A 12,005-nucleotide genomic window follows, 5' to 3' on the forward strand; every position below is an offset into this window, starting at 1 on the left:
ACAGAGGCGGAGTATGTTGCTTTGACTGAGGCTATAAAGGAACTTTTATGGTTGCAGCCGATTATCAATGAGCTTAAAACTTTTTATGTACACTGTGCCCCTGCAACTCCCTATTCCGCTGCCACTGCTATTGGGCTAACCTTATAACAGTAGTCTAGATAGAAAGCCTTTTTTTTTTTCAATTTTCTGATTATTTTTAAAGGAATTTCCTTATTTTTGTAAATAATTTTCAGGGTGAATGTGTTGCATTGTCAGCCCATATTCCTGAGGCTAATCCTAGTAAAACATCAGTTTTAATTATGGAAGAATGTGCCAAATTGTGTAACAGAGATGGATCATTAAAGCGTTGTTCTCTTGATAGTGAGAAGAAGTGGAGAAATGTCACTACAAAAAGGTTTGTTTAAATTTTGTCCGTACCATTTTTCATTTTTAAGTGGAAATAAATTACGCTTAGAAATGGTTATTTGCATTAACAATTTTTATCATTATTAGTCGTATTATTAGTAAGGGTTGGGTGGTTTGGCTCGGCCTTGTTGAATTAAGACTAGTATCATTTAATAAAAATAATAATAATAATAATAATAATAATAATAATAATAATCAAATGCTTTTTATTGGAACACCTTTTAAGTTTTACCCTTGTTTACAATAGGGTCCACCATCCATTTATTTAAACTTAATTTAGGGGTGGGAACAAAATTATCATTAAAAATTATGGCTCAATTGAACACTTCCTGGTTTTTACATATTAAAACATTTATTTTATTTTTAAAATCTTTCTATGAATTTATACTTTTTAGTTCATCGCTCATCTTATTCCACATAGTAACTGAATTTCTCTTTTCACCAAATTTTCCAATATTTTCTACATGGAAATTATTTCTTTGACCCCGGGTAGCTGGTCCTGAATCATTAATGTGTTTTGCTTTATACCACTTCAAAATATACTGCGGTGCTTTTTCTTGCCTAATTTTAAATATAAAGAGGAGTAAGTTTAATTTTTAATTTTGTTGCAAATTCGTTTCATTCTATTTCGATAGCTTCTGACAAGGAAGAATATTTTGATTTTTTGCTGTAAGTTTTACTAAAATTTTAAATAGGCTTTGTAATCTATTTTTTGTGGATTTTTTGACTGTTTGGTAGAATATATTTCCATGATCCAGGATTGGTTTAATTAGCACTTTATATAACATTCTAAGAGTGTCAGTGGATAGTGAGTTTTTTAGTGGTCTTAATAACCATAGTCTGGTCTTAATTTTTTTACAGTGTAGTCAATATGTGCGGCCCATGTTAAATTATCATCCATCCAGAGACCCATATATCTGAATGAGCTTGTTCTCTTGATGTCAGATGGTTTCAATTTATGATGCAATTTTTTTCCATTTCTCTGTTTGGACTAAATATTATGAAATTTGTCTTAGATTTATTTAAACAAAGTCCTTTTGTAAGGAGTTTAATGCTTATATTATTTAGGTCTTCTTCCATATTCCTTATTGCAACCTGAAGACTTTCGTCCGCTCCTAATATTGCGTCATCATCCGCATATTCATTTGCCAGGGAGTTTTCAAGTGATTTGTGTAGGTCAGCTGTATATATGACTCGATAAAGTAATGACTCGTAGCTGCGTTTTTACTTTTTGTTTTTAGCTTTAGTTGTCATCCATGGGGTATGTTTTTCAGGGACCTGTCTTTTCTGAATTGGCACTGTATATTCTATTGTTCTGTAATTACAGTTTTCAGCCTTGCCACACTTTCATTAACGTTAACGTTTGATATCTCTTCGTTATGATAAAGGTTTAACTGAATTGCATTTATAAAAGCCTTAGTTTCTATTTTTCTATAATTTCTCACATTTTTTAAGACTTAATTTTTGGGCCCATTTTTTTCCTAACTAGACATATTAAATCATGATCAGATATACTATTTGGAATTACTGTTAAAAAGTATTGTAAGCTACTTAAAAGGTGTTCCTAATAAATCCTTTTATTATTATTATTACTGTAGCTGACTGGATCCTATTAATTACATTCACATAAATATGGTCAATCAGCGATGCCCCTATAAGGGTTATTCGAGCAGTTACTAGTTGCTTAAAGTCGACTAAGCTTTTTAATAATAATTTGGTTTTTGCTGAATTTGGCTTGGCAAGTAGATTACAATTTATTACCCATTAGGATTATTCCTGTTTTTCCTTTACTTAATAATTAATCAATATTTTGTTGCAGAAATACTCTCGAGTTATTAATGGTATTTTGGGGAGGAATATATAGGAAACCGATTACAGATTTACTTGAATTTTTGAAAGTCGATATCTATCCATAAAGTTTCTATTGGAAATACCTCGTCGTTTGATTATTTTCATTTTTTGTAATTTTAGAAACTGGGACTTTACTTTTGTAGTACAAACATATTCCACCAACCCTTTTATACATTCTGTCCTCTCTAAGTATAGTATACCCAGGGTCCCAGGTATATGGCAAATGACGTCCGGTATCTCATCTCATTGGTGCTTCCGACCACAATATTTGTTGGGGTTAATAAAGGAAGATAGAATGCTTTAACTAAATAAATCTTTTAATCAGTTAAAAGGAGGTTAAAACAAAATGATACATATCAGATCGTATTTAAGGGAGCAACTTCACTTTAAGGAATCACCCAACAGACAGCATGGCTATTTCTTTTTAACAAGCTCAGAAGGAATATATGCAGACGATGTATTACGTCATTGATAAACAGTTGTGCCGGACATAAGCTATCTTTTAAGTGAAATATAATACAACAATATTATCTCGTGTATCAGAAAAAGAAACTGTCCTAAGATAAAGAAAAACCATTATGAAAATTCGAAACTATAAAAATACTAATTTTGACAGTCTAGCGAGAGATGTTCAACTATTCCTAAATACTATAGACTATACCACTGTGGATACTGCTGTAAATGATCTTAACAATATTATCATTGGTCAATTAGATAAGCATGCACCTATAAGTACTAAGAGGAAATCATAAAATGATCCTCCATGGTTAACAAATTAAGTTAAATATGCAATGTTTATGCATAATCATACTTCAACAATGTGTCAAGTAAAACATGGGGTGCCCCAAGGCAGTGTCCTGGAGCCACTCCTGTTCAATGTATACTCTATGGATCTACACAAGAGCCTCACTCACTCTTTAGCTAATGAATACGCCGACGACAATGCCATCTCATTGGCTAGTGTTGACTTAACTACATAAATCTCTAATGGTGAAAGTGATTTACTCTCCCTTGAACAAGCCTTGATTAATAAAGGGCTATGCTTCAAGAATGAAAAAAAAAAATGATGCTCTTCTCCCCTAACCGCGAAAAGGCGGCTGCTGCTAGTGCCATTACCTCTATATGTAATGGTACCATCGTTAGGATGAACACCTTTAAATATCTTGGATTATATTTCGAAGAATCTTCAGATTGGCACCCACATATACAGTATATCATCAGCAAAGTCAAGAGTAGGCTTTGGCTTATGAAGCCGCTCCAAAGTCACATCTCGATTGATTCTCTCAGATTAATATTTAATACCTTCATTAAACCGATTATCAACTATGGCACTATTTGCTTACTAATATATAGAAAGTCCTAAATAGAGCCTCAAAATTAATTGCTGGCTTCCCAAAATTTTCTTCCTTAACTGAAGCTAAGCATTTTGCTCGCGTTAATTCTGTTGATTTTACTTATTGGCATAACCTCTTAATCTTTAATTATGTTTAAAGTTAAAAACAATCAAGTCCCTCAATATGTCTTGGTTAAATCCCCCCTCTCCTCATTATATTAATATGAGGGGTGCTAAGGATAACTTTTACATAGATTTTTTTTTAAAAAGTTTGGATCAAGGACTCTTAAAAGTGTCAAAGTAATAGGCTCTCAAAACTGGAATAAACTCCCGAATCTTTTAAAAAACGTAGAGAGTATTTATCTTTAAAAATAAATTGTCACCACTCATTATTTGGCTGGTATTAACTCGTCAATATGGTGATCTCCACAGTGACGTCTTTTCTTCATTTTTAATCTACTTCTAGAACTTTATTTTTTCTTAATTTAATTTAATTTTATTTAATTTAATTACTGTGTAACTGGACTCTTACACACACTCACAAATTCCCCAAACAACCACGCTCTTGGGCTACCGTGTTGAACTATGAGACTAGTAGCATTGTTATATTTAATTAGTTGAACATAATCAAAAAACAAAATTCTTTCTCAATGATCTCAAGGCGAAAACACCAAAAATGAGTCTAGCAGACGATGCTATCAAAACTGCTAACGTAATAATACGGCCAACTTAGGGCAAGACATAGTCCAGGATTTGTTTATAACTTAGTCCTAACCTAGCACTTCGACTAGAGGTCCATTCTGCCAATTTTGAATAGGAAAAAGCTTGTCTTGTAAACAAAGCGCAAGACCTGCTTCGCACAAAGGACATGAGAGGAAGTTTCCTCCTCTGCAAGACATGCCCTTCACATAGGACTCCCACTGTTGCCAATCAGATGCAGATGCCTATTTAACTGGAAATGACCTAAGAGTAGGCCCCTAACCAACCTGATACTGCTCTTAGAGAGCAAGAGCAACTATAATCTTCTTTGAAGAGCCAGGCATAAACTCAGCATGCAAATGGCTGTGAACCAGGCTGTTGGGTATTGGAATAGCAGGCTCAGCACTAAAGAACCTAGCCTCCGCACCCTCCTTGACCAGAGTGTTGGCCTTCTCATTATCAGGGTGCCCCTATGATCAGGCACCCAATCTAGTCAAACCCTATTATGGGCGCCCATTTCGGAAAGGATATGCAAACAGCTAAGAAAGAGCTTAGAAGTGATACTAAACTAATTAAGAGCCTTAAGGGCAGCTTGGTTGAAAGGTAAAATCAGGACTGTTTTACCCTGATACTTCTTCTTAAGACAGAAGTCTGCACAGAAGGAAATAGCAGAAATCTCCACCTGAAAAACTGTCAAAAACACAAAGGATCTCAGAAAATCCAAACTTCTTAGTTTGGCAGTAAACCCCAGCTCTTACCACTGAGTGAGATTTGGAGCCATCCGTGAACCAAACAATTTCACCTTCAGTTCCAAAAACTATGTTGTCGTTCCAGTCTAAATGACTTGGAAAGTAAGCACTAAACAGCTGGACAGAGTGTTACTTTGCAGCCATGTTGTCAGAACCAATCAACAAGATCGGTAATTGCCGAAACAATTTTTTGTGGCTACATTCTCAATTAGCAGGTATCCACCAACCATTATGTACTAACCGATAGGCACCCATAACACTTACCTCGTCTAAATAAAGATGGTGTGGAAGAATATTCAGGAGCACCTCCAGAGAAGCTCTTGGGGGCAGTTATCATAGCTCGTATAATGCCAACACAAACCAGCCTTGAGAATGATAACCCAAAAGTTTATCAAAAGCCCCCTTGAAATCCAGAAAGTCGTCTAGAGCTATTTCTTTGAACTCAATTCAGTGCAACTTATGTCAGCTAATAGTAGTGTTCCTACGGGGTCAAAATTAAGTCTGGGCGGGGCTATCGCCAAAAATAAAAGTTTCGGTTTGAGATGAGAAAATATTTGTATGTATTATGAAAATGCCCCATTTTTAGATACCTGTGAATTTGAAATGAAAGCTATAGGTTTTTGCAGTATGTTCAAGGATTTTTCTTGTAAAGGCTGCTCAATATGGTCCCAAATCACAGACTGCTTAGGCATTGTTTCACAATAAAAGACTTTACAAAAAGAAAACCACTGCACTCTGCAGGCGAGACAACAATTCTAAAACTAATACTAAAAAGTGAGAACCACGTTAACGACATTTCGAAGGTCATTTGACTCATTCCATTATTGCACATGAAAAAAGGTTTTAAATATTTTTCGTAATATGTAGTGATTTAGTTTGTAGACTTAACGTCTATGACTTAAAATACAGTTTCTTTATATCTGGAAGGTACGTGTACTTTTTTACATTAATATTAGCTATTGAAATTGAAATTTTAAGTGTGCTTAGCTAGATTACGGCGTTTTCTATACGTGAAAATGAGTTGGAAATTCATGTATTTTTTCAAAGTATCAGATCTATTAATTGATTGTATTTCTTATTTCTTGCAGCTCAGGATGGGTCGAGTGTTGGACTGTTCCTATAGTTGCTCTGAGTATAACATATTCGTATTTCCGTTCACCTCCACTTGGGATCCATGGGTTTGATTTGGATATTACAACTCCCGAGAAAGAAGAATTGCTGCTATCACCAATAAGGCCAAACAAAACATTAAAGAAGGCCACTAATGTGACTGATGATGAAAATTACCACACAATTTCTAGTCAAAATACAACGCCTGGTCCTGAAAAATTCAGTCCTAGTAATAAAATCTCTGGAGGGCCACCACCTGATTTTGATCCCACACAGTTGCCCCCTGATACAATTCAAATGGAGCTGGAAATTGGTCCTTCAGTTCTTAAACTATATGGAGCCTTACTTTGTTATTTAATTGAAGCCAAAGTAAGTTTAACACTAAACCTATGTATCTGTAATTCATACTCACGAGAAGTGTACCCGAGGGGTTAATCACCAATTTTGATGAAACTACGGGGTATGTAGAGTTGTAGACCATATGTTTACATTAAAATTCACCAAGGTAAAAGTTACGCTTGGCCTCCATTTTGCCATGGCAACCATAAACGTTTTTGGCCCCTCAAAACGAATGACTAAATTTTTTAAAAGCATGGGATTTTCAAAAATTCTTAAAAATTAAGTTTACTCAAATTCACTAATAGGGTAATTTGGCTCATGTTTGGGTAAATTTTAACAAAATTCGGGTCAATTTGATAAAGTTTGGGTAAATTTGATCATGTTTGGGTAAACTTTAACAAATTAAATTTGGGTAAATTTGAGAAATTTTCCACATTTTGCATAAATTGGGAAAATTGTTGGAAATCGACCCAAATTGGCTAAAACCTAAAAAAAATTGGCAAAAACTAACAAGATTGAGTAAAATTAACCAAATTGAGTAAAATTAACCAAATTGAGTAAAATTAACCAAATTGAGTAAAACTAACAAAATTGAGTAAAACTAACCAAATTGAGTAAAACTAACAAAATTGAGTAAAACTAATTAAATTTGGTAAAACCTAAAAACAATGGGAAAAATTGGGTAAACACAAGACTAAAATCGGGTAAAACTACCAAATTAAGAAAAGTTTTTAATCATATTTACTAAAATTACTCAAAACGTCGAAATAACATTGAAAAAGGAGGTGAAGAATTGATTAAAAATGATTTAATTTCATTTCTAGGGTTAGTAGAGTATCAAGCTACCAAAATTTGCGCCCCTTTTGCCTTTCGATTAATAGTTTTTTTCGCTGCGCGCAGCTCATTATTGATTTGTTGGGAAACCTTTCATAAAGAACGCCTCTTAGGTAATACTCCCTTTACCAACGAATAATATTGGATAAATTACCAAATTGACGATGTAAGTAACTTAAGCTGCTAATGTTGAATAAAATAGACGGTAAATGCTATAAGCTACATGTAAGCAAATTTATTTTAGTTCAATCAAAGTTTTTGATTAGCAAATCAAATTGCAAAAATAAGTAAACATAGTCAAAGTTATAAAATAAACGTACTGTAAATCATAGGACAGAACATTTCTTACATAATAATATGTAATATATGTAATATGTAAATAATAATTATAATAATTTATAGATACAATCAAATATTTACAGTTTGAAATCCAAGTAATTACAAAAAAATAATTACAAATAGTAGTATATTTATATTTAATAAGAAACAACCGGTTGAACTAAATTTTTTTAATCAAATTCTTGGTTTTATAATTAAAAATAAGAAAATGACAGTAACTGGAAATTATTCGGGAAGATAAACAACAAACTGCTTTTAATCTTTGGTAGCTGTCCCCGGTTAAAGTTACAAGTATTTATAATACATGTTAGCATCAGAAAATTAATTCATCCCACCATTGGGTCTATGTGTTAACCCTAATTAAATGCATTGCTTAGAAACGGGATGCTTTTATGGTAGGAAAGACCTGTGCCTAATGTATTTCCTAATGTGTAGCTATATGCAACGCCCAAGCTAAACAATTTTGTTTGTAAGAACTGTAGAGCTGATCTTAATTATCTTAAGACTTGCCAGACAAAGAATAAGGAGGTTACCAACACGCAAGAGGAAGGTAATCTAATGAAGAAACAAGGGTAAATCAAAGGTAAACGATCTTAGGAAAGTGAACCTCGACTTTAGACCATCTAAATCAAAGATGGTAGATTCAACATATGATGATAAAACACCAAACAAGGCTAGGCCCCAAGGGAGCCCTAACAATTTCAGAATAAAAGCAGTTGAATCCTCTGAATCGTTTTTTTATAGGAAACTGTAACAGTGATGTGAATCCAGAACCACTACATAATTACTTAATGAGAAAGGATATCAAGATAACGAGCCTGAGAATATCTAAGAAGTATGCCACAGATACTATTAGATGCTATATATTTAACTACAAACTCGACAACCTTATTGATCCCAGCCTGTGGCCGATTGGTATATCATGTGCCCTATTGGGGAAAATAAAAGGGAAGGAAACAAAAATATGGGGAACGAGTGAAGAGACAGTCGAAGGATTTAGTAATGCGCTTTCATATGTTCAACTAGATATAACAAATTGAGCTGCTGGTACAACAATTGAGGATATTCAAGTACACTTGGATAACTTGAAGATAACATATAAAAACCTTACAGTTTTAGAAGAAAGTAAATGGACAATATCCTTTCGAACTGAATACTTTAGATCACAGGAAAAATCTCTTAGAAACAGACTCAATTGGCTGGCTGGCATAAACATCTACAAAACGATGGAAAATAGAAATCAACCAGTGAGTAATAAAGGAAAAGCAAATGAATGACTCCACCCAAATGATCAAACTAAAGTTAGAGACCTAAAAATAGCTCATCTTAATATCAGTAATAAACATTCAGAGGGCACTACTAATATCAGTAGTTTAAAACCGAAAGTCAACGAAGTGAAAGTCATACTACAGAGGCACAAAATGGATATTTTTGGAATCACTGAAACTTGGTTAAACCCTGAACATCCAGACATCATTTTAAGAATACCAGGATACTCCCTAATTAGAGAAGAAAAGAAAAAATTAAGACGAGGACTGGCAATATATTACAGAAATGAAATTCCTCCTAATGTTGTGAATGTCCCAAATAAAAATACTAAAATCTAGATATAATAATAATAATAATAATAATAATAATAATAATAATAATAATAAAATGCTTTATTGGGTGACACCATTCTGGTCTAGCCTGATTTACAAGGAGACATAGCAGGGTTTACATAGACCAATTTAGTTAACATAATATTTATTACAGTAAATCTGTCAATATAAAAATTTATTGTGTTTGGGATTTTGTTCCAAAGTAATATTCCTCTAGATTTAGTGCTCACTTGACGAAGGGATGATTTAAGATTTTCTACGTAAAAATTTGAGGATGAAGCTCGAGTGTTTTGTAGATGAATATCATTAGGTTTCTTAAAATGTTCTTGAAGGTAATATGGACACATTTCATTGAAGATTTTAAACATCATGGTACACAAGTTTAATGCATAATGTAAATTGTTTCAAGGTCATCCAATTTAGTTCTCGCTGAGTATCTGTCACTGATGCATATCTATCTTTATTTGCTACAAATCGGCAGCCATTATTATGGGCCACATTTAACTTATTAAGGTATATTAAATTAGCTGAATTGTAAAAGATATCACCATAGGTAAATAGTGGTAGTATTAATGAATTATAGAGCAGATTAAAATTTTTAGTTTCTAAGACACGTACTGAAAGGGTTTAAGTATTCCTAGTCTTTGGCTTGATTTTGTGACCAGCATTTCGATGTGGTTTTTCCAAGAGAGATTTTCGTTAATAATGAATCCGAGATATTTTAATTTGTTTACTCTTTTTATTAATGAATGTTGTAATGTCATTGTATTCTCGGGTGGGATTGGTTTTCATCCTGGATGAAAAAGCATAAATTCTGTCTTGCTTTCATTCATAGTTAGATTTTTTGAAGCGAGGATCTCTTTTAATTTTTTGGCTTCTTGGCTCATATTATTTAATAGTCCATCGAGATTGGTATTAGACAGGATCAATGCATCATCATCAGCGTATTCGTTGGAGATACTTAAGGTTAGCTGCCTGTGTATATCCCTAGTATATATATTATAGAGAGTTGGGCTAAGTATTCCTTCCTGTGGAACCCAGGTTGTTATATCCATGGATGGTGATTTAGCTTCACCAATTGTTACGAATTGTTTCCTGTCACGTAGGTAAGTATTGAACCAAGATACACTAGTGCTTGAGAAGTTTTTATTTCTTAGTGTTGATAATACTATGTCATGGTCGACTGAGTCGAAGGCTTTACTTAGATCAGCGAAGAGAACATAAGCCAGTGAGTCTAGTCTCTAAAACTACTTAAATATTTAATCACGGCTTAATTGATCTAATCATAGTCTAATAATTATATTTATTCTAATAATTATCTAATGATTATTTATTCTAATCATAATCTAATAATTATATTTATTCTAATCATAATCTAATAATTATATTTATTCAAATCATAATCTAATAATTATATTTATTCGAATCATAATCTAATAATTATATTAACATTCTAATCATTATAATAATAATTTAATCATTCCAATCATTTTACTTTAATCAACCAAATCCAGATTTAAACTTTTGAAACATTTTAATCATTATAATATTAATTGAATCATTCCGATCATTTTATTTTAATCAACCTAATTCAGATTTAAACTTTTGAAACATTTTAATCATTTTAATCATGATTAAATTGTATTTAGTCAATTAAATCTTAAATAAATCAAAATATTCATGATTAAATCAGATTTAATAAAATGAGGATGCACAACGTTAACGGGGTAGTGACCTATGAATTTTTAGGTAGGTCTATTTTCAAATTCCCTGACATTCCCTGTTTTCCCGGATGCAAGCCAAGCCTGTAATTATTTTTTAATTTTCATCATCAACTACTGATAGGACCTTTTCCACAGAGACCCATTACAAACGTCAAAACCCCTAATACAAATGTTATAAAATTTAGATATGGTTCGGAACACGCTAAGAAATATATGTTAATATAAAAATTAGTTCCACCCATAAAAATATTAAAAATAAATATTTTATTGCTAAAAACAAGATGGCGTAGGTTTATTTTGTATGATTTTAAACAAACGGACTCTTTTGTAAATAAGATTTATCTTAAAAGATGTTCCGAACAAAGCCATTTTATTATTATTATTATATTAGTAGCATTAGTCCTAAAATTAAGCTAACTTCTTACGACTTAAATCTAGATGCCATAGACCCATTCGTAAACCAATTTTCAAGACTATAGACATTAACTTGTTTAGAATGAAGCGTTCGGATAACTGAATTTTCATTTTAAAGTTAAACCTTTGTTGAAGTATATACACTTTTATCTACAGCCCTGCGATTTTTTTCCTTAAATTTAGTAGATTTAACAAAATTTTTTAGTTTCATTTAATTATTTTAATCTTTTAGCCAAGTTAGATATTTCCTTAAATTTTGGTTGTTTTCCACCGAAATTTATTCGATAAAATTTGTTTTTACCCAATTTTGGTAATTTTACCCAATTTATTTTAAGGTTTTACCAATTTTGTTAGTTTTACCCCTTTTGTTAGCTTTTCCCGATTTTCTAGTTTTACTCAATTTTGTTAGGTTTTACCCATTTTTGTTAGTTTTACCTAATTTTGCTTGATTTCCAACCCAAAATTGATAAAAATTACCCAATTGATGAATTTGAGTAAACTTAATTTTTTCCGAATTTTTAAAAATCCCATATTTTTTTGAATGGAAATTTTTTGGTTTTCGGCCATATACGTTTTTGGTTGCCATGGCAAAACGAATTCCGAGCGT

General features: G+C 32.4%; 1 protein-coding gene across 6 annotated transcripts in view; it reads left to right on the forward strand.

Moving 5' to 3' along the window:
* tweek (transmembrane protein KIAA1109 homolog tweek) overlaps positions 1-12,005 on the forward strand; it is a 150,496-nt gene that overhangs the window by 42,621 nt on the left and 95,870 nt on the right. For all 6 annotated transcript variants that reach the window (XM_090174006.1, XM_090174009.1, XM_090174010.1 and 3 more), the window contains exons 13-14: positions 234-394; positions 6,126-6,516. In XM_090174006.1, coding sequence (XP_090030132.1) covers positions 234-394; positions 6,126-6,516 — 552 coding nt within the window. The remainder of the gene's footprint in view (positions 1-233; positions 395-6,125; positions 6,517-12,005) is intronic.

The sequence above is a fragment of the Leiobunum rupestre genome, chromosome 4 (genome assembly GCF_980474605.1).
Source record: "Leiobunum rupestre chromosome 4, qqLeiRupe1.1.hap1, whole genome shotgun sequence".
Classification (NCBI taxonomy): domain Eukaryota; kingdom Metazoa; phylum Arthropoda; class Arachnida; order Opiliones; family Sclerosomatidae; genus Leiobunum; species Leiobunum rupestre.